This window comes from Paramisgurnus dabryanus, chromosome 14 (genome assembly GCF_030506205.2).
Source record: "Paramisgurnus dabryanus chromosome 14, PD_genome_1.1, whole genome shotgun sequence".
Classification (NCBI taxonomy): Eukaryota; Metazoa; Chordata; class Actinopteri; order Cypriniformes; family Cobitidae; genus Paramisgurnus; species Paramisgurnus dabryanus.
Window position 1 is genome coordinate 36,780,555 of NC_133350.1, and position 23,605 is coordinate 36,804,159.

The window sequence follows — 23,605 nt, forward strand, 5'->3', positions numbered from 1 at the left end:
TTAACACATGTGGTTTTGCATAATTTCTAATAAAATTTTAACATAAATTTCATCAATTTGTTAACTTGAAAAAACAGAAAAGTAATGGGGAAAACATGTTTAATCACTGTAGTACTTAAATGATTTCTTACAGGGTAGAAAAAAACACTTTCTCAGATTATTCTGAAAATTAGAGGGGTGTGAGGGGCCTCCAACATAAATTTTGCCTAGGGCCTCCAAATATCTAGAACCGGCCATGGCTGTACGTGGTTGTGAACCCAAATCATTTAGATTCAGGGACATCTCCATGCAAGTGATAGACTATATTTAGCTTTCAAATACACAACAAATCCATCAGAGAGATAGCAGGAACATTAAGAGTGGCCAGATCCACAATTTGGTACATCCTGACTAAAAAAAACAACACACTGGTGAGCTCAGCAACATAAAAATCCTGTATGTCTATATAGGATAACAATGGTGGATGATCGCATTATCCTCTCCATGATAAAGAAAAGCCCCTTTACAATGTCCAGACAAATGAAGAACACTCTACAGGAGGTAAAGATGTCATTGTCAATCAAAACAATAAAGAGAATATATTACAAGGAGAAATAAAAAGGGCTCACCACAAGATACAAAAGCCACAAGAATAGGAACGGGAGATTAGACTCCAAAAAAGCCAAACAAGCTCTCAAAAAGCTTAATTTGGAGAGATTAAACTGATATCAACCTGTATAAAACTAATGAGAATAAAAATGATGGAGAAGGCCAAGAACATCTCATTATATCAGCAGAAACATCTTCAGTTAAATAGTGTTCAGGCAGTGGGATTGCATTTCTATGCATGGTTTCTTAAGGCACTGGATCGCTTGTGTTTTTTGGTGATGTAACAGAAGACAGAAGCATTCAGATTAATTTTTCACTTCTCTGGACGTTGTGAAGGGGTTTTTCTTTATCATGGAGAGGATAATGCGATCATCCACCACTTTTATCCTATATAGACATACAGGATTTTTATGTTGCTGAGCTCACCAGTGTGTTGTTTTTTTAGTCAGGATGTACCAAATTGTTGATCTGGTCACTCTTAACTTCTTCCACCCTGAAGCTATTTTGGGGATTTTCGCCAGGATTTGGCCTACCCAATTTCAAAAGGTTCCCATACCCACATGCAGAGGTTTACATACAAAAGTTTGGTATCATTTTACAGGAAACCCTTGGAAGTAAAATACTGTTGAAAGTGCTAAACATGGTTGTATGTGTTGTCAGTCCTCTAATAAACACAAAAATAAATAGGTTTTTGATGTTTGTTTTCTAAAGTTTTTATTTGAAAGTATATAACTCTGGCCATGGGTATCTCAGGTCCCTGCAGACAGTTTTGTTTGATTCCAGCAATTGTCCGCTTACAGTGGAAAAAGGAATTTTTTCTCTATCATAATCTATGCAAAAGTTATTTTACTCCAACTGAAGGGAGGAATAATACCCTTTTTGTATACAATTTCTGCTTAAAAACATTTGAAGTGCTCCCATAACCACATACAGTGGAATATATGCAATATCTTTATATCATTTTGCAGAAAACCCTTTGAAGTTACATAAAAAGCTGCTGTTTGTGACAAATTTTTTTATTTATGTTGTTTTTCATATGATGAAACACCAAAATTTCTTTTTTATGTTGTAAACACTGTCTTTGATAGTGGATAACTCTGGTTCTGGGTACTCTAGCAGACTGCAGACAGTTCTGGTTGTTACCAGCAGCAGACAGTAAACACCCAAAAAAAGAATGAACTCTTTAGCATGTCGCATTCAAAAGTTATTCTTATTTTACTGAAGGGTGTGAAAATAAATTTTTCATATAAATATTAATTTTTTGTTTTGCACATATAAAAAATAGCAAGGGATTATATATGCACACAACAAATAAAATGATGTGAATGGACTCATTGTTTAGAGTAGGACCTAAGATAAAAGATGGTGTATCATTTGTGGCTATATGTGCTATCTGAGGCAGTCCACACTCAAGTTTCCCATATGTTTACAAAAGACCATTTTTTACCTTATTATTTATTCGATGATTGTTGGATATGTATTGATAATAGAACAAAAATAACGATGTAGCCGTATTCCTGAGAATGAGAGCTTTCATTTGATATAAGACTTGCCCATGTTTGTCATTTTTGAAAAATATGAAATATGTGAATATTAAATTATATTAAAAAATTGTGGGGGGGTGATAGTGTAAATTAAGTGTAAATAACTTTCTTACAGTAAAACATATCTCAAAGTGATGCATATCTGCAGAAAGTAGAGACTCTAAGCTTTCAAACAGTATCTCATATGTGTTACTGGGGTCCATGACAGACCATTAACAATTAAAAGAATATTTTATATTTACTCAAAATGAGAAATTTTGGACCCGGTACAGGGTCCTAGGGTTGAAGAGGTTAATGTTTCTGCTATCTCTCTGATGGATTTGTTGTGTTTTTGAAACCTAAATATGGTCTGTATCACTTGCATGGAGATGTCCCTGAATCTAAATGATTTGGGTTCACAGCCACAGCTTTCAAATGCAATTGCCACACTTAAAATCAACTCCAGTCCTTTAACATCTGTCATTCATGAGGAAATTATTTAACAAATAGACAATACCGGTCCATAAAACACCTTTTAAGTCAACTGTCCCATTACTTTTGACCTCTTTAAAAAGGGGGAGCTCCATATTAAACGGCTGTAATTCCTAAATCCTTTAGCCAATCTGGATGTGAATACCCTCAAAATAAAGCTGAGAGTGAGGCAATATTCATAATATGACTGTAACTGGAATACATTTTGGTAAACAGCTAAAATAACACAAAATGTGCCTCTGTTCCAATACTTATGGAGGGCACTGTATACAACACATTGAATGATTACAGACTAAATCTACCACAGTAGCCAGTAGAACAAAATAACTGCACCAGTTAAATTACTTTGATCAGGCTATATAAATAAAAACACAATATATATTAAAACTTATTGGGCCCTATTTTAACGATCTGAAACGCAAGTGAGAAGCGCAACGCGCAAGTGAGTTTGTGGGCGGATCTTGGGCGCTGTTGCTATTTTCCCGGCGTGAGAAATAACTCTTGCGCCGGGCGCAAATCAATAAGGGGTTGGTCTGAAGTAGGTTCATTATTCATAGGTGTGGTTTGGGCGTAACGTCAAATAAACCAATCAGAACGCTATCCAACATTCCATTTAAACGCAAGGGCGCAAGATCCGTGGCGGGTTGCTATTATTATGACGGATTTACCAGGCGCACGCCAGGAGCGGTTCACAGCCGAGGAGACCGACGTCCTTGTACGGGGGAATCCCAAGCTTGCCAGCATAATCGGGCACGGCGTGTAATGGGAGGTGGATCTGCCTCAGGACCTGACGCCAGCAGAGGACATCGCTGCGTCCACCCTCACCGCTGAAAGGGTTTGGGGGCTTTGAAATCGGACCCAAGAAACGCAAGGTCCAACCCCAAAGTAGACTAACAAATCAAGTTCATATACATTAAGGTTTCTTATGAAAACATTTAAATATTATTTACATAAAATAAACGTAATACAGCCACACAACAAACTTAAGAAAATATTGTAATTGTTATTCTCGCATGAGAATTTTTTAACGCAGCCACACAATAAATAAAAACTATCACCACAATGCTCACCACTACGATTCCCCTTATCTCGTGTATTAATATTTTTTAGTGTAACAATTTATGATTTGCAAAAATAACTGTTGCATCTGTGTAGATTAGATGCAAAGTGTATGCGCGTTGTGCAAGCTATACATTATGATCAAGCATGCGCCCTTAAAATAGCATAATGAACAACGCGCAACGCGCCACTGACTTTAAACTTTTTTTTTCTGGTCAGTGGCGCAATTGTTTTTTGAAACTGCAAAATAGCATCAGAGATGGTTTGCGCTGGAACACGCCTCTTTTTTTGCGCTGAACCGCCCAGGGAGCGCAAGTTCATTCCCTAGTTTGTCGACGTGCGTCTGTGGAGGGAAAAACCCGCTGTGCGCCGTTGCAAAATACGAATGATACATGCGTCACTGACAAAGTCAATTGCGCTGGGTGCAAGATAGGGCCCATTAACTTTAATACTAAAGAGAGCAGATCTGTTAAATTTAATAGAATAAATGATTAACGCAGTTGCGGTTGCACTACAGTTTCAAAGATAGATTAACAGTTGGTAATACAAAAAGCTACAGTATCAGAAGCTGATAGTGGCTTTAACTATGCAAATCTGTCAACTTTAACTTAAACCCGTTCTGATGCCTTAGGCTGCACAGAAAAGTTAAAGTAATGAAAGTTAAATTCACATTCAGTACTCACTCACTGATTGCTGTCCACCTTGTATTGGTGTACTTTGTTGCTGGAAATTTACACATGCTAAAAATTTCATAAGAGCACTAAACAAAGTTCTTGTTTATAATGCCTTATATTGTTTATAAAAATTATTTATGCTATAATAAGCATGGTTGAGAATTATACACCTTAAGTTAGTATTAACAAATTGATATCTAATATATATAACACCCCCAAAACATATAAAGAGTGTATGTATTCAAAGTGTAAAATGGCAAAAAGGTTACGACCAGAGCTGGGTAGTTACGGATTACCTGTAATCAATTACCTGATTACGTAATCAGATTCCAAAAATCAAGTACTTTTAATTAGATTAAACTACATTTTAGAATACTCGTAATCAGACTACCGTTACTTTTTTATGGATTACATGATTACATATTATTCACAATATGGCAACGATGTTCACAATAGAGGGTTTGCATTGACGTCACTTTTCCATATGACCAAGCCGGAGTTGGACTTGATAGTGACCCTAGCAACTTGTTAACCCACCTGTGGTCAGTGGAAATTGGCATGGGCGATCCGTTTACTTCTCCTTTTGGGCTTTTTTGGCAGTCTGTAAAATGATAGCTCTGAATTCTTGTTAAATCTGTTAGTACAGTCTATCGCACAACAGCTTTTTCCCATTTAGACGCGTTTCCCCAGTGTTTTCATTGGTTCACACTGTACACGAACTCTGCCGCTGTGTCTTTTGCCACTCAGTGGACGTAACCGCAGTCACTTTTGCTGAAGGGTGCCCCACGGTTCCTGTGTAAACCGTGGGGCAGAGCGTTCAAAGTTGACTTCCCGTGTCCGAACACTACTCAAAGATGTATTGTAATTTTCCACTAGTCCTTCCACCGTTTTAGTGACTGGCCCTTAAATCTGCTGTCATCCGTCCGATACTTAAAAAAACAACCCTAGACCCAGAAGTTTTGGGAAATTATAGGCCAATTTCCAACCTCACCTTTTTGTCAAAGGTTCTAGAGAAGGAAGTGGCCACTCAGCTTCATAACCATCTAGAACACAATAACTTATATGAGAAATTTCAATCAGGCTTTCGCTCGGCTCACAGCACCGAAACAGCACTGCTCAGGGTGACAAATGAACTTCTCATGGCAGCTGATTCCGGATCACCATCATTGCTCATTCTACTTGACCTAACAGCCGCATTTGACACAGTGGACCATTCCATCCTTCTGGATCGCCTCAAAAATACAGTTGGACTAACAGGAACAGCACTGCAGTAGTTTAAATCCTACCTTTATGGTAGGACTGAACGTGTTATACTGGGAGACTATGAGTCCAGGCAGCTCCCTGTTACATGTGGTGTTCCGCAGGGGTCGGTTCTAGGACCGATTCTATTTATTCTCTACCTGCTCTCTCTTGGCTCTGTCATCAGCAGACATGGACTGTCATTCCACTGCTACGCCGATGACTTACAACTTTATTTTAAAACTGCCCAAAGTCCCTCCACAGTCTTGTCACGACTCGACACATGTCTTCTGGAAATAAAGGCATGGTTGGAAAGCAACTTCCTCCAACTAAATTCTGGGAAAACTGAGCATCAGATCCACTCTTCTCTAGTATCTCAGTTCACCTTGGACGGCCAAACCATCACGTTTTCCTCCTCTGTTACAAACCTAGGGGTAAGGTTTGACCCGCAGCTGACCTTCAACGAACACATTAAATATATTTGTAAAACTTCCTTCCACCATCTTCGAAATATCTCTAAACTACGTCCTTTTCTAACTCTTTCGGATGCAGAGAAACTTGTACATGCCTTTATTTCAACCAGGTTGGATTATTGTAATGGACTCTTCACTGGGATTTCTGCCAGAAACATGCAGAAGCTACAATACATCCAAAATAGCGCTGCCAGAGTCCTCTTGAGAGTCCGAAAATATGATCATATTACTCCCATCTTACATTCACTGCACTGGCTACCTGTTTCATCCCGGATTGACTACAAAATTTTACTGCTCACATATAAATGTATCACTGGGCATGCACCACCTTATTTACAAGAACTCATCACCTTGAAATCCTCCCCCCGCACTCTAAGATCATCAGGCCACCTACTTCTTCAGATCCCAAAGACAAATCTTCGTACTATGGGGGACCAAGCATTCTGTTCAGTTGCACCACGGCTTTGGAATCATCTCCTATCTGAGTTGAGAGAAATACAGAGCTTGGACACTTCCAAGGCTGAACTAAAGACCTTTTTATTCAGAAAGGCTTATTTGTGCTGATTATTTTATTGTTTTTATGGTGTTACTTACATATGTTTGTGTAATTATTATTGTCGCTATCCTTGTAGCACTTTGAGATTCTTCGGAATGAAAAGTGCGTTATAAATGAAATTTATTATTATTATTATTATTAAAGCTTGACGGTGAAAGACTTTATTCCCTAAAATTGCCAAATTTCCCTCAGACATCACACGTAATTGAATTAAACACTATTGGGCTGTTTTCTCGGACAGGGCTTATCACTGACTAAAATACTGACATCTCTTAACATATGAGTGCTATTGTTTTGTCTCAAAATGCATGCCAGTATTGTATTTTATAAGGGTGTGTTTGTAAAAATGTCCTAATTATAATTAACTCTTTCACCGCCAGCGTTTTTAAAAAAAAGTTGCCAGCCAGCGTTTTTCATGATTTTCAACAAAGTTTAATGCCTTCCAGAAAATGTTCTTCTTTAAATATATAAACATACAATATACCAAATGAAAGAACAGACCCTCTGCTTTCAAAAAAAAAAAACATTTCATCCTACCTTCAGTGGTTCTTTTGCAATCAGCTTTTGAATATGGGTAGGTTTCTGCAAATACACCCAATTTTGAGCAAAAAGCAGAGATAATTCCATTTTTGTGACGGACTTTTCATAGAGATCCCATTCAGAGAGATCTTTAAAACAGACACGGACATGCAGCCGCTTGCCGCATAGGGCAATAGGGCAATTCTTCCGGGTTAAAAAAGTTGCGGAAGGGCGCCATCTGGTGGATAACAGCGGTATTGCGGAAAGACGGAAAATCTCGTCATTGGTGGGGAAGCGTTTTCTCTTAATTGACGAGATATCTCGGACAGGGTTTAGGACTCAGTCTTAACTCTTTCCCCGCCATTGACGAGATATCTCGTCAATGGCGGGGAAAGAGTTAAGACTGAGTCCTAAACCCTGTCCGGTAAACCAACCCTTTATCTTTACTAAAATAGCTCCACTTTAACTCGGACACATAACATAACACACCTTTATCTAACTTATATCTTTACAAAAACCTTGAGTATTTGCGTCTTTGCCAATTAATATAGTCTAAAATTAACACTTATTTACAAACACTTACCTGACGTGAACTTGAGGAAACGGCTGATGACTTGTGTCGTTGTGGGAAACAGTTGCTGCTTCCCAAACCGCCTTCCATACTATATAGTAGGCAAAGAGTACGAGAAGTAATGCTTTTTGCCTAATATATAGTATGGAACAGTGGCGGATGGTCACTAGGGGGCGCTGGGGCGCCGCCCCCTTAAACCTGGCCAGAGAGGAAAGCTACTTTAACATGTTACCAAAAAGTTAAATATATAGTGCAAATTAATGCAAAATAAAATCATTTAGTTGAACTATTTCACTGTTAGTCATGTTATAATTTATTTAAAACAATTAAAAATCAAAACTGAGTTCGTTGTGTGTGTGTCATGTTTGTGTGTCTGGGGCGCACCCCTAATGAGTGTCTATGTAGGTCAGGAAAAAGGTTAAAAACATGTGACCTGAGGCTGAGCTCTAAGTGGCTGGTTTCGGATCCGCCCTGGGGCGCAGGACTGTGTGCCCCAAACACTCCCACTTATGTTGTAAGTGAATCAATATTGCTTTTAATGTTTTTTACCTCCTGTGATTGGATCGTTCTCAGAGTCTCATAACCGCGTTGGAGATTGCTGTGTTAACTGATAGCTACTGTACAGATCAGTGAAAGCAAGTGAAATATCTTGAGATGAAGGAAAATATGCTATATCCTTACAAAATCACCCTTTACAAGGTATTTAATTGATGAATAAATAAAGGATTAAGAAGCTTGGACCAGATCGACCAACGGAGTCAAATGATGGCAGTCTGTGTGGTGCTCCACCACTTCTCATGGCAAACGGAGTTGGCTAGCTGGATATCATGTAAGTCTTGAGTTTTATTTTTTTCCCTGTTTGCTGTTTTAAAGTCTGAATGCGTGATAGACGTGCAAGACATGAACTTTTGTGGCGCATTTGAGCTTGAGTTGCGTGGACATAATAAGGACATATAATCCGGTATATTCAGTGGCTATGTCAACTTTGTTGTTGTTAGTTTTGCTGTTGTAGAGTTTAAAAAAGCACCCACGAGAAAACCACTGTTTTTAAGGAAACTTCACGAACCGTGCATATTGAGCTGATGGACTGTAGCCTATGTAGGCTACTTAGTCTGTTGTGAGGGAAAAATGTGCTTGTGCTATTGCTATAAAAGCAAAAAGAAACGTACGAGCCTGTGATTAGGCAACTTTAGTGTCTGTTTTTGTGTGTGTTCGGTCGCGTTAAACGAAAAGTCTTTGACGGAGAAAATTTAAGCAGGATAAAGAAAAATCTGAACGCCATTTTGGCAGATTGCCCATACAACTCAACTTGAGAATGTAATTCCTAATCATGTCCAGTTGGTGGCAGGGGCGGCGTTTGCGTATGGCAGGGTATGGCATTCAGACAAAACACAAGAAATCAACAGGCTATAATGATGCTCATTAAAGATAATCTTAATTTTTTTCAGTAGAACATATCTGAACATTGGTACATCACTAATATGGATAGTTTACACGTGTGTGTTCGACTTCATACTATAACACAGGAACCGACATGCGGATGACATCAACGTGCCGCGAGAGCGGTGTGAAAGCAATCTCTTCCGCCTTACCCTCGCGGTACTTTGATGTCATCAGCCTCTCGTTCTTGCAGCGCAGCTTGAATTCCGCTGCAGTAGGTCTCATGATGACCGCTGCTAATCTTTATTTTCGCAAGTAAAATCCTTTTTTTTTGTTTTAACATTCATACAGACGCGGTTCTCCCCCACACTCGCGCTATGCATATTGCATACATTATTCCTTGCGTATTCCTTAATATGATTTGTTCTCTGTGGAAACATGTTCTCTTCAACTGGGAAATTGTAGCGCAGTCGAAGTGAATTGTATCAATGATTTGCGGCATTTTTGTATATGGGCACTTGTGGATTAAAAACTGCACGACGACAAAAGGTAAGACTTGTTTTTGCATTTAGCCCTGTTTTACTAAGAGTTTTATTTAGTGTTTCAGTCTTAGTTGGTAAACTACGTGTGTCTATCACATCATTTAAAAGTCTTTATTGTGTGTTTATTAGTGTTTATTGGCGGTTGTCATGACAAGATTTGTGGAGGGATATTACAGTATGTTTTGATATTATCTTGTTTTAGTTTATCTGTTGCTGGAGTGGCACTTAAGAATTACAACATTTTAAACAACAATGATTTCTATATTTTTTTTCCTTTGTATTGCTTCCGTATTGTTGTCAGTAAGTGTACATCCGTATGATTTTGTACAGGTTGGTGAAGTATGTACACATATAATGTGGTTTCATAGATTCGTTATTTGAGAATGGCCTTCTTGTACGAAATTTTTTTGCCATACCCTAGGTTTTCGTGAAACGCCGCCACTGGTTGGTGGCAGTGTGTTGGTCAAATGACGCCCTGGTTTCTAGTGATGGGTCGTTCGCGAACGAGCCGGCTCTAAGAGCCGATTCTTTGTAGTGAACGAGAAGAGCCGACTCCCGTCAACGAGAGCCGAATCTTCAGCCGCAGGCAGGGGCGGGACCTATTTGTATGTGGCACAAAATGCATCCAATCAAATGGGAAGACAGACTAGGATTATACTGTTATGTGAAAGAATAATGGGGGATATATGCTGCAAAAAGCCAGTGAAGTGGTACAGTAACAGGCCAGTATAATGTAAGCGCGTTGGGACTTGGGAGGAAGTTAAGGCATTTACCAAAAAGAAGAAGAAAGTTGAGGCAAGCTGAGGCATTTAATATTTATAAATGCTAACCTGCACTAAAGACTAATTTTGACTATTTATTTGGTTTGCTGTGGTTCTGTGTTCATTGTTCAATTGTTTAATTAAAGTTTTATTATAATGTTAATTATAACTATGTATTTTTTGACGAAAAAAAAATCATAAAAATACAGCTTTTATAAAAACAATTGATACAAAAATTGCATACCAATACACAAACCATTCACAATTGCTACATTTGGCTTTAAAAAGAAGTCTCCCAGATACTAAAAATTAATAAAGAGCTGGAGCCGTAAGAGCCGGCTCTTCTAAGGGAGCCGAGCCAGAAGAGCCGAATCTATGAAAAGAGCCGGATTGCCCATCACTACTGGTTTCTAAACATTCTCGCGATATTTTGATGTCATACACTGATTGGTCTGCGCATGGCTGCTGAAGTTAAACACTACAGGAGCGCTGCAACAAGATGCCTGTCTAAGGTAAAGATACAAAATCTAATGACAAGAGTCTGCATTAATCTGCCTTCATGCGTTTATTACACAAGATGGTTTCAGATGAGTTTAGTTCAATTCAGATTTTTACATGTTTATTGATATTTTAATCGCAGTAGTATTTTGTTATTTGATTTGTTCATATTTGCCTGTTCAGCATAAAGCTCCGTGTTTTATTGCCTCCACTGTCACTGTGAGAAAAAACATTAATTCATCTGCTTCATGTGATGGTAAAGTGATGCACGGTCTCCATTTATCTGTTCTCTAAACAAATGAATAAACACATTTGACTTGTATGCTCGTGTAAGTTTATGATTAGAATTGGACATGTGAACGAAAATGAAAATAATTAAAACATGAAATTACGGATAATAACTGACTGTGAAGGACTCTTTACAACGCTGTTTATCAAAAAAAATGACTGAGATTGAAAAAGTCTATTGCAACCTCTCTGTGTGTGTGTGTGTGTGTGTGTGTGTGTGTGTGTGTGTGTGTGTGTGTGCAGTGGCGTGTTTACCATTTTGGGGGCCCTAAGCAAAGTCCAAGAACCGGGGCCCCCCATGCCCCAGCATTGCCCAAGGTTTTTTATTTGAATTGCACAACCATAATATTCAGTATATATGATACATGATTCTGACTGATCTAACAAACTGAACTAACAAACACAAGCAAACAACAATGTAAGTTGGTTATTGCTTGAATTTATGGATTGGAATCACATAACTCTCATGTTTATATTGCAAAAACAAACTTACTGTGAGATACAACAAGCATATATGAGATTTTAATGACAATGATGAGATACAGAATATGATTTATGTATTTTCGATGTGATTTAAACCCCTGCGTGTCTTTATCACGTTTATACCTCTACGAACGTGAAACAAAAGATGCATGTCACTGATCAAACCAAACCACCAATCACAGGTGTGAAGCCCAAAGTCTTTAAAGTAAACTTGACCATTGAGTGAATGTTGTGCAGTTACGAGAGCATAGAGAGAGTCGAGCAAGCGCTCATTCCAGCACTTGTGTGGCTGGATTTGTGCACGCTAAGCAGAGGTGCGCTTTCCCGTAGAGTTTTGCTCATGAAGTAGCCTATATGTGCCCTCGCAAGGATGTGCGCAAATATTTTACTGCGTACATACTCGCAAATCTCTCGCTTGCGCGTGCTTTATCCGTACCTTAGATTTGGGTCTGAATAAACATAACATACTTTCGCACACCTTGTGGCTAGTAGGGGCCCCCAAGCCTGCGGGGCCCCATGCAATTGCGTGGTTTGCGTGGTGGGTAAACACGCCACTGTGTGTGTGTGTGTGTGTGTGTGTGTGTGTGTGTGTGTGTGTGTGTGTGTGTGTGTGTGTGTGTGCGTGTGTGTGTGTGTGAATGATTACCTTGATATTAGTTCATTACAGATTCATAGTACATTTATTTTGTGCGTTTGATTTCAACTGTAACATTTTCAGCATTTTAGCTAAGTAGTAGCCTAATGATACTCATCACCTGATAAATGGCTTTTAAGAGTACTGCATTACTACAGTAAAAGTTTGATTTTGAGTGTGTTTGCCCCCCCCCCAAAAAAAATTTTTTTTGCACCAGCCGCCACTGGTATGGAAGTATGCGGTTTGGGACGCAGCGAGTGAGTGATTCCGGCTGTTAAGTTGCGGATTGATCTCAGATGAAATGACCTGTGATCCAGATCCTTCCGAGTTAAGACATTTTAAATTCAAAACACATGCACATACATACTCACACGGGTACACACACGGGTATATTTAGAAGTTTTTTTTTAAGATTGTTATGATATTGGGACTATTTCTCCACCCACTCCTTCAGCTCTGAAGTTCAAATTCGCAGGCAGGACGCAGTCGGGTTATAACAAATGTGAAATATATGAAATATCATTCAACAGCGATATCAATTAAGTGCAATCCTAAAATATGATTTAAAACATAACCCTTTCATTGTTAAGTATGAGAAATTAAAATGAATTAAATCATGTTTAAACGCCACAGAGATATCAGAGCCAGCAGTCGATTTCTGATGGGCTTGCCGAGGCGAGGCTGCGCTGGGCGGGGTGTGAGCGTTTGAGCGCCCGTCTTCTGGAGCTCATCTCCTTCTGAAAGTGTCCGAGCACATTTTTAAATAAACGCTATCTTTATTAACCGACCGCATATTTAAACTTTAAGCACACACATTCACGCCTGAACAGCTCTTACAATTACATTTTGTGACCAAATAACAGTAATATTATGAACATTCTGTGGTCAGGAAACATAGCTGTCATAAGTCCACATATTTACCTGATTTGTCTTAATTAGTTCAGTCAACACTAGTCATTCTTAATGTTGACTGTATTTGAAAATAACCATTCGTTTAATGTTTTAAACACAGATTTATCTAGACTTAAATAATATGTCCTCTCAACTAAGCTCAAAACAAGAAAATTGATTTAACTTATATATTTTTGCCCATCCAACATTTCATTAATTTGATTTTTTACAGTGTGGGATAGCATTTGTTAACCCTTAATACCCCTGGACGTCACTAATTTGTTAACCCTGGCTACGGCCATGCTGTGGAGTCAGCTAGCTTAACTTAGAGCGTTCTACTGTACGCCAAATTAATAATCCGCTCACTAGTATGGTTTAATTTTAGCACGTGTATGTTGCTACTTATTGTCCGGACAGATTTTTCTATGCTTTTTCTGTTTTTTAATAATGTAAAACTGCTTTGGACCAATTGACCAATTGTGAAAAGCGCTATATAAATAAAATTGAACTGAATTTTGCATGAAGTCCAGACTATATAATTTTCTAATTTAAATGGTCCACACTGGTTTGCAATATTTAAGCCCTTTCTGTTACCTTCAAAAAGCATCTGCACTCGCACAAAAACCTATCATGCCTTTTTTGATCAACATTGGTACCTTTTCTAGGGAGTTTTAAAGTGTTTGACCCTTGTCTTTTGCAATTTTAGCCCTTGCTCTTCCCTCCTATACATCGCTATGAGCTCTTGACCTTGGCATTAGCCTCTTTCACACAGTAGTTCTGCTAAATTACCATAAATTTACCAGAATGAATTTACCAGTAAATACAAAACATTAGGACATTACGCTTCACAGATGGTGTGCTAAGGACGTCGGCAATATGGCAAATGATGGTAAGCTGTTTTAAACAACTTTGGTGAAGAAATGTGGATGTTAACTTCAGGTGTGCTCGAATTTTAAGCAGCATGTCTGTGGAAACGAACGTAAACAGTGCGGGGGTAAACGCGTCATCTGTATAAAAAACTTTCTGATTGGCCCGAGCTGTCAGCGCGGTCTGACGTCGTCAGTTCTAAATGCCGGCAATCCTATATTTTTCGTTCACACATAGCGCTTACCGGTAAATTACTGGTAATCTTACAACCTGTCTTACTGATAAATTGGGAGCACTGATTTACCGGAAAGGTTCTGTTCACACATGACCTGTTAACTGCAATTTACCAGTAAATTACCAGTAAAGACTGTATGTGTGAAAGGGACTATTGTCAGGAACGTTGTCAGGCTAGTAATAAAATTCCATTAATTCTAGCAGGGTAGGGTTGGAACCCTATGTTCTAAATGCGGAATCACCGTCTCTTCAAGGTCGAAGTAGTCTGGTCAAGGAATCCCCTTTTTGACACCAAAATTGTTGTTGAAAAATTCAGAATGACAGAAAACTTGTCTTTTAACATTTTATTTAAAGCATAAAAATGATAAAGGTCGACAATTTTACAAGATCTTAGGAGCAATGTTTACTGTGAATTTCTGTCCTCAAAGCTCTCATTCTAATCTTAAGTATTTATAGATGAAGACACACAATACTTATGTGCAAAACAGCAAATATTCTTCTATTGTTTGCAAACTATAGATCATACATTTTGTTGGCTAAGGGGTTGTGTACACCAAAACTTTTACGCCCGCGGCCGGCGCATGTTTTCAATTGTTTCCAATGGAAGCTCGGCGTTTTTCAAATAAGCCAGCAGCTAGCGGGTTTTTTCCGCGCTGGAAACCGGTGCTCTGCGGTTTTTCCGCCCTCGGCGCTGAGCGTCGAGAGTTGAAAGAGATTCAACTTTGGGAGAAAAGCTCCGCTCATCAATGTCAGTTCTCACACGGCCGCCCAATCACAGTGGAGGAGGGGCGGGACATTACCACAGCAACCAACCGGCTCGCAGCTGAAGTATCACAGCTACCAAAGCGCTCAGCTGAAGAATGCTGGCACTCAGCTGAAAAACAGCTGGCATTCGGCGTCCTCAAGGCGTTTTCAGTCGCGTTTAAAAGTTTTGGTGTGTCCAGCCCCTAACACTCCCGAACTTGCAGAAATAGAAAGGCAACACCCTTTCTTAAACTCCTTTTAACCTTAAATGTGGCTGCTTCATTTGTCATAAAACAGGATGTGTACTAAAACAAAAAAGAACTGACATTGTCTTCAGCTAAAATTAGTCAGACAGTAAAAAGTTAGCATGAACCTTTTAAATGACTTATGAAATGTAACAGTAATAACAAATAATAAGAAAATATAATTATAACAAATTCCACACCCTTATTGTTTTATTTTGTTACTTAATAACTCAGAAAATGGATTCTCAAATGTCTAGTATTGATTTCTCTGTAAAATAACTAGATCTGAATTTTTATATCCCAATTAACTCTCCTGCATCTACAAGCAACAAACATTTTCTATTGCATGATTTTATCTGCATCTGTACAGCATCATTGTTGTGGCTTAACTCCTGCTAATGGTTTGGGTGTAATTTTGAATAGATGCTTGAAAGTATGCAGCAGTGTTCATTTTTGGTTTAAATATCATGATGTAAGACTTAGGTAGGAAATAGCTCAAGAGAATTGCATAAACACTCATTACCTGTGCCAGTGCATTTAAAAGCATAACATATTTACTTTTGATAACAAGGTAAGCTGTGAAACATACAATCCAAATCACATAGAACAAAATGATACTAAAAGTTATTGATTTAGCCTCATTGTAACTTTGGGGCAGATCTCTTCCTGTGTAAGAAAACAAGATACATAGAAAACCAAGAAACCAACTCATGAACACAATAATGCTAGTGAATATATCGTTTGCTTTTTCACAAGTGAGCAAAATCTGGTCTTTAAAAGAAAAGTCCATGCAGGCTTTGGTAGGAGAGATAGTTATCCAAAAAATACAAGCAATTAAAAAAATAACAGAAAAAGAAGAAACAAAGATCCACTGGCCATTGTACTTTACCCACAACCTGTGCACATTAGGGAACTCGGTCATTTTAAAGACACAAACTATTTGAAAAGAACGAACAGTCAAACAAGAGAGACAGACAGTGTAGAAATATGTAAATATGACATTTCTTGAGCGACACTTAACAGATGTGGGTTCTCCAAAGAAAAACAACATACTTAGGCAAGATAAAATCAAACATGCTAACATGAGGAAACACATGCTGCCACCAGCAGACCTCACCACTGGTGTGTTGTAATTGTGTGCAAAAATAACAAGCATGATAATGAGAAGAATAAACAAACATAAAGTAGAAAATATAATTGCGATGGAGGGGATGTCTGTGACCTGAAGATAGACAACGTAACGCTTCTGACATGTTGTGCTGCCTTCATCAGACCATTCACTCTCTGCACATGGAAAACATGTATAAGGGTCACCTGGAGCAGTAATAGAATTGTTTGTTAATATTGCCAAATTCAGATTTTTGTGATTATCAAAGTAAAAGTCGCAAATCAATGCAGCACTGTTAAAGACCCATAGAGTAAAGTAAGCTGGTGGGGGCGGCATGAACTTAAATGCTAAGCTATTAAGGTGTCATTGATCACTACTTGAGGTACACTCTAAAAACGAATGTGTTAAAACAACCCATGTTGTGTCAAGTTAACTTTTCCCCACCAGCATATTTTTTCTACGTTGCCAGCCAGCCTCAGCATTTTTTATGATTTTTACAAAAGTTTAATGCCTTCCAGAAATCTTTTTCTATATCTTTAAATATATAAACATACAATATATCAGTTTTAAAGAACATGCCCTTTGCTTTCAAACAAACAAACAAAAAGTTTCATCCTACCTTTCTTTTTTCTCTTAAATATGGGTAGGTTTCTTCAAAAATTTTAGCAAAAAGCTGAGATAACTGCATTTTTGTGAAGGACTTTTGATAAAGATCAGATTCAGTGCAATGATCAAAACATACACAGAGTTCTAACTGTTTGACCTAATGCCGAGTTCAGACTGCACGATTTTAGCCCTGATTTTGACTCACCGACAGGTTTTGATAAATCGCCGACAAATGCCCGAAATCACAGGCAAATTGATGCTCATGCACACGTTCACAATCACACACTGTGAATTATAAAAGACGCGTTCTGAGAGAATCGCCGACGAGTCGCCGACACCCGTGAGACATTTTTTCCATGCTAAATATCTGGACCAGTCGGCGATTCAAAATCATGCCGTGTGAAATGTGTTTTGACTGACAATAACATCGGCGATGACCTACAGCCAATGAGAAAGCAACATACAGGGCAGCTGGAAGTTCGGGGAGGAGTCTCTCAAAACATTTCCTCCTTCATAATCTTTATTTCTTCTTCTTTCATGCTGCAAATGAGCACACATGCAATTTTTATGGTAAGCTTCCTGTGAGCTACCATTTTTAATAATAATTCCAGTCTCACGTGAGAACTCTGGTCTTGCACACGTGACCTCGCGTTGTTTCCTTTGCGTCACTTCTTGCGTGCATTTGGTTGTGAGACGTAGTTTGCGGACCGGGACAAAGTTATCGGCGATTCTTCTCACGGTAAAGTCATGCAGTATGAAAACCCCTGTCGCCAATCCATCATGCAGTCTGAAACAGCAGCTTCCCCAGATAATCACGCAGTGTGAAACCACAGGTGACCCGACTAGTTTGAAAATCATGCAGTCTGAACTCGGCATAAGGGGTTGCCCTGGAAAAACCTGTCATTGTCAGAGAAGCATTTCTCTTAATTTACGAGTTAATTCGTCAATGGCAGGGAAAGAGTTAAGGACAAAACATTTAATGTGTTGTCCTTAACTTGACACATCACACTTTGTGTTGTTTTAACACATCTTTATTTGACACAAAATCAACATGAAATGAGATATGAACAATAATTAACACATCATTTCTTAGGATGTACTTACGAGAATCATTAACATAGCTGTTTTGCAGGCATTTTTTACACAGAAAGCAGCAATCATGATATCCCATATGTTCTCTTGAAAATCCCTGCTTACACTCAACAGAGCAGTTTGAGAAAGGAACCTTAAGAGATAGAAAATATGTCATTCAATTCAATTCAATTCAAAAGGATATATACTTTACAAGGTAACTCACAGAAGCCTTTTTATGCCAGGGCATAAGAGCATTGTTGATGGTAAAATTAATTTCTGGATATGTGTCATAAGTGCCCACAAACTCAATCCACTGAGGATTTGTTTCAGTGTGCCAAAGCACAACTGCATAGCTGACATCTGGATCACCATTAGCATCATATTTCACCTGACGTCCATTAAGAGAAAAATTCAGCTTCTTAATTTTTTCCAGAAGCTGTTGTGAAGAGTAGTAAAAATAACATTAACATCAAAACTTCTAGAAAATTGTAATTTGCTCTGCAAAATCTGTCTGCAACAGCAAAATCAGAGCAAAAATTGTGTAGGGCATCACAGATTAGGGGCACACAGGTACTTTAAACGTACTTTAAACCAAACCATTCGTGGACCCCATTTACTTCCATTGTATCATTTTTTCCTACTATGGAAGTGAATGGGGTCCAAAAACGGTTTGGTTACAAACATTTCTCAAAATATCTTCCTTTGTGTTTATCAGAACAAAGAAATGTATGCGGGTTTGTAACAACATGATAGTGAGTAAATGATGACAGAATTTTCATTTTTGGGTGAACTATCCCTTTAAACTTGAGATTGTTTCTTGTTATTTACAGTATACCTACACTATAAGTATGTATCTGGTATGACCCAGTACTTATCTAGAGTTACATATACTACCAAGTATGTACTGGTAGTTCAGTAACGATACCATTTAATTACCATGTGGATACTCAAAAGTAAGTACAACACATTTGTCTGTAAGTACAAAATATTTACCATATATGTACAAGATAAGTAAAACTACTGTAAAGTGCTACCATAAGACAATACAGTCCATTTTGTCTTTATACACCCCTAAGAATATACTATTATATTATATTATATCACATTTCTGTCAAGAGATACTTCCTAAATTTACAAACATTTGTGTTTCAAATGTTGAGCATTGCCTTAACCATTGATTTGAAATGTATACTTGATTTTATTAAAGTGATTTATCTAATACGAGGAATGTAAAGTCTGCTGCTGTTCTGCAGAATGTGCCACAAGGTGCCAATGTTATAAAAGGTGTTTAAAGAGACTGTATATGTGTAATAAGCGGTTGTGTAGACGCAAAAAGGAGTTTTTATTTTGGTTACAAAACCAAACATAACATGCTCTTATGTTTACGTTTAGTAATTTCACTGGCAATAAAAAGGCTATTAATCAGTTACTGAAATGCCTTATTTTCACAAATGTCACTTTAGTCATTTTATTGCTGTTTAACACATTTTTGGCACAAAAACACTTTCACATCTTTGGACAAGACATAGCAAGCTGTTGCAAAACTGTCACTAGATATTAAATAGTGCAGAAACATCCGTGGCTGAAAACTAAATCTTAGAACAAAACGGTATTTCTGAATCATCTAAAGCCGGTATTATGCAGATTTATAGGGAGTAAATGTATACTACATGCTGAGAGCATTTGGTCAATATCATTATCTAATTTTTGATGGAGGTGGCATTTAGTGGCTTTATCAGACTAAAATCTTAAGACAATTTTAAAATGATATTCTATTTTTTATAATGAAAAAAATTAGATAATCTCAATTTTATTTATATTTATAACTGTTGGTTGTACCAAAGCAGCTTCGCATGAAACTTACCATGTATGGCTTAACTGTTGTATTTGCATTGCATTCATTCATGTTACACTGTAGAACTTTATGTAATGCATGAGCTATGGTATATATACTGGCGTAGATGGGAAAGGACAGTGTGGATTCTTCATTTATAATCTCTTCTGCGGTGAGTAATGTGCAGTTGTCACAGTTTTGATTACATGTCTTAGTCTGGAGTTTAGTCTCAACATTGTCATTATCAGTATAAATCTTAGTTGTTCCTTTGGATTTGTAGATAAATTCATTAAATCTTGGCAATGAAAATAATCTCTCCGTAATGCCAATTACTGTTCCAATTTTCTTGATTCCTGGCTCTTTTAGAAGCTGTTGATTCATAGACCACCATTCACTTGCTATCCAGACTTTGTCTTGGATGTTGCTTGCTATGGCTGCTTTAATTATGATTTTTGCATATTGTGGCACAGTGAAAACCACAATGACATTGATGTTTAGCTTATCAATCTTTTTAAGAGTTAGACTGTAGTTTGCATTTTGGCTGAGAGTCTCTTGATAGGCCAAACAAATGCCAGTACTTCTGATGTACTTGTTAAACAGTTGTAGGCCTTCTTCACTGTAATTGTCTGAGCCTCCAAGAAAAGCAACCCAGTTCCATCCAAACCACTGTATAATGTGAATAATCATCTGTATCAAATCTTTGTTGCTAGGGATTGTTCTGATAAAAGATGGATACTGAAGTTTATCGCTTAATGTATAGCTGGTAGCTCCATAATTAACCTTTGATAAAGAAGAAAACACTTTAAAAAAGCACTTAACACTTACACATGATATGCACTCAATTTATTTGTTCTATGCACAAAGGTACTTAAATGTGTTTCTGGGTCAAAATGGTGCAATTTGCCCTGCTTTATATTATTTCTGTACCAAATAACAGTATAAAACACAAACGTTATTTACCATTGGTATGAGGTCCATTGTGACCAATGGTGCAACAGAAATAGTTCTTGTGCTTCCATAAGGTCCTGTTAAAGCAATAACTTTAGGCTGATGGCTGTTGAGCTTTTCTTTAGGTTTAATTGATCCATTCTGTGAAATAAAACTGAAGACTGAATGGAGGTTTTTAGTGTCAGAACAATGGTCAAAAATGTCATAGCCCAGAGTAACATTGGGCAGCAGGGTGGTGGAGTTATTAATCTCCTCAACAGCAAACCTCATTACTTGAAACATCTTATAGCCAGACTTTGAGAAAATGTGCCTAAGACATCAATAAGAAAGAACTTCATTTTAGTTTTGTCTTAAACATATTCTTTTAAATAAAATACAACTAAAATAAACCTAATGAAATTTAAATAAAATGGTACTTGCTTACCTAAAACATTCAGTGGACTGTGGGAAGAACAGAGATGTTGCATGTTCATTTTCAACTTCATGTACTGGAAAAAGGCCACCCAATAAGTAATCTCCATCCAAGCTGAATTCAGATGATGAGCAGGAAACTTTAAACAAGACACCATTAGCAAAGCTCACAAGGAAAGAGTAAATGTGACTCAGATGCATGATTTAAAATGGACTGTTGCTTATGAAACGGGGGTGATGTGTGGTGGTTCTTATGCTATTGTTTAATTTGCTTAAAACACATTTTAATTTGCTTAAAACACATTTTAATTTGCTTAAAACACATTTTAATTTGCTTAAACCACAGTGTACTCTGGGCATCACTCCCAGTGTTATTGTTATAAATATTATTGTTCTTTTGGCTTTATAGTAGAATGTGTTAAAACTGATAAATGACAAAAATCTTTCTGTAATGCCAATAATTTAGTATCAATTTTATCAACTTCCTGCTCTTTACGAAGCCGTTGATTCATATACCATGTTTATCTGCAACCCAATTTTTTTCTTGGATGTCATTTGCTGTGGCACTGCAGTTAGACTGTCATTTGCATTTTGGCTGAGAGCCTCTTGATAAGCCAAACAAAGTAGGACATAAGGCCCTTGCAAAACCATGCAAGGTTAACCTTGGCAAATCCAACCAAATTTCAAAAGAAAATAAGTAAACCTCTAGAAAGAGTTCACAAGAGTTCATACAAAAATGTAATTAAAATGTCTGGGTTTCTTTTCTACATATAGTTTGATCATACTAGGTGGCACTACAACAACATCTTAGGTCCCGTACACACTGCATATTAATTCGGTTGTCACTTCACCTTTTAATGCTTAATCCTGTTCTGTACACACACACTTCAGTAATTTACAGTACTGACAACCGAATTCCACAACCGAATTAACTCCCGCAAAATGCAGGTAGTGACAACCGCATTTACAGAAACTCTGCTTAGTGTGTACATAACCGAACTGAACAACCAGTAGTTAATCAAGTGTTTAAACGTTCATCATAAACAGGACAGGTCTCTCTTCTGAAAAAATAAATGCTTAGAAGGGGAAAAAGTCTTCTGTATGCGCGGTTCAGAAAATGACAGAGGCACAAGCGTTTGCTGACTAGTGTTGCCAGATCTTGCACTAAAAAAACAGCGAACAAGAAGAATCCAATAATAAACCGAAATAAATCTAAATGCTTTACCTCAAAGATCAAAATATTGGAACCGGCCCCTTCACGCTTTATTAACACCAAAAACTTGATCGCTTCATGAGCCAAAAGCTATAAACGGTTAAGCACCAAAACAGTATTTACGTACAAAAAAGACGAGGACCTGGCAACACTGCAAGACCGCGCGCTTCGTGCTGTGAAGCAGCCTCACAAAAGCATAAAATACACAACGCCAAGACAGAGGTTTATTGCAAAACACAATGCTGTTATTATTTTGGTCTAATCTGTGATAAGCACACGAGACGGCAGAACGTTGCTATGGTTACCTCTGTGTCAATCATCGCATTTTCGGGAGTGAGTCTTGTTCCGTACAGACATGAAACGAACATTTAGGGGATTCACTCCCGCATTTGAATGCGGTTGTCACTCCCGAAATTTAGCAGTGTGTATGAGACCTTAGTTTCCTAATTGATGATATCAGCAGTCGCCTATCATTGTCTCTGTAAAATCTGACAATGATTACCATTGCTTGATACTGAAAACACAATTTCTACTTTGCATGTGCAACAACATGTCTACTTCCTGTCTAGAGTAGACAATTATAGCAGATTTGGTATTTAGCCCGCCTACTTGTTCATGCTCACCAGAATATTGTTTCACGTCACCTGCACCTGATCATCACTGACAGTACTTAAGCACCAGTTCACTCTACATCAGTGTCTGGTCTCTTTGTTACTACAGTATTTATCCAAACCCTTATTATTTGGTTTACTTACCTTTGATTATCGTTACAGTCTCTCACCTGCACCACAAACCCATCAAGCCAAGTGTGATGTGAACCTATGTGCATCACGCGTCATGTTAAAATACATACCTGCTGCAGATGCTTCGAATGGTAAAAGAGACGCTCACGTTTGCCAGATATCACTTAATCTCATGTGTAATAAAAGTTTGGTGTAAAGTTAGTGTCTTCAGAGTATTTTGTGAATGTGAGCATATTTTTTATCAAAAAAACCCAGGCATGTATTTTGACATTGACGCATGATGCACACCAAAATAGGCACATGATACATCGAAAATATTTTTACATGACGAGCCACAGAACACATATTTTCAATTTGTGCCCTTCAGAAGACAAGTCAATGATAATTATGAAATGGTGATTGTTGTG

The 23,605-nt window shown here is 37.8% G+C and overlaps 1 protein-coding gene across 1 annotated transcript; it reads right to left on the reverse strand.

The window, feature by feature from the left end:
* Positions 1 to 15,646: 15,646 nt before the first annotated feature.
* Positions 15,647 to 21,443, reverse strand: LOC135758188 (taste receptor type 1 member 1-like). Its single transcript, XM_065273047.1, has 6 exons — positions 21,256 to 21,443; positions 20,844 to 21,141; positions 19,914 to 20,663; positions 18,273 to 18,485; positions 18,080 to 18,200; positions 15,647 to 16,575 (listed from the first exon to the last, which is right to left on the reverse strand). The coding sequence occupies exons 1-6, from the start codon at positions 21,441 to 21,443 to the stop codon at positions 15,647 to 15,649; spliced, it is 2,499 nt and encodes an 832-aa protein (XP_065129119.1).
* Positions 21,444 to 23,605: the final 2,162 nt, after the last annotated feature.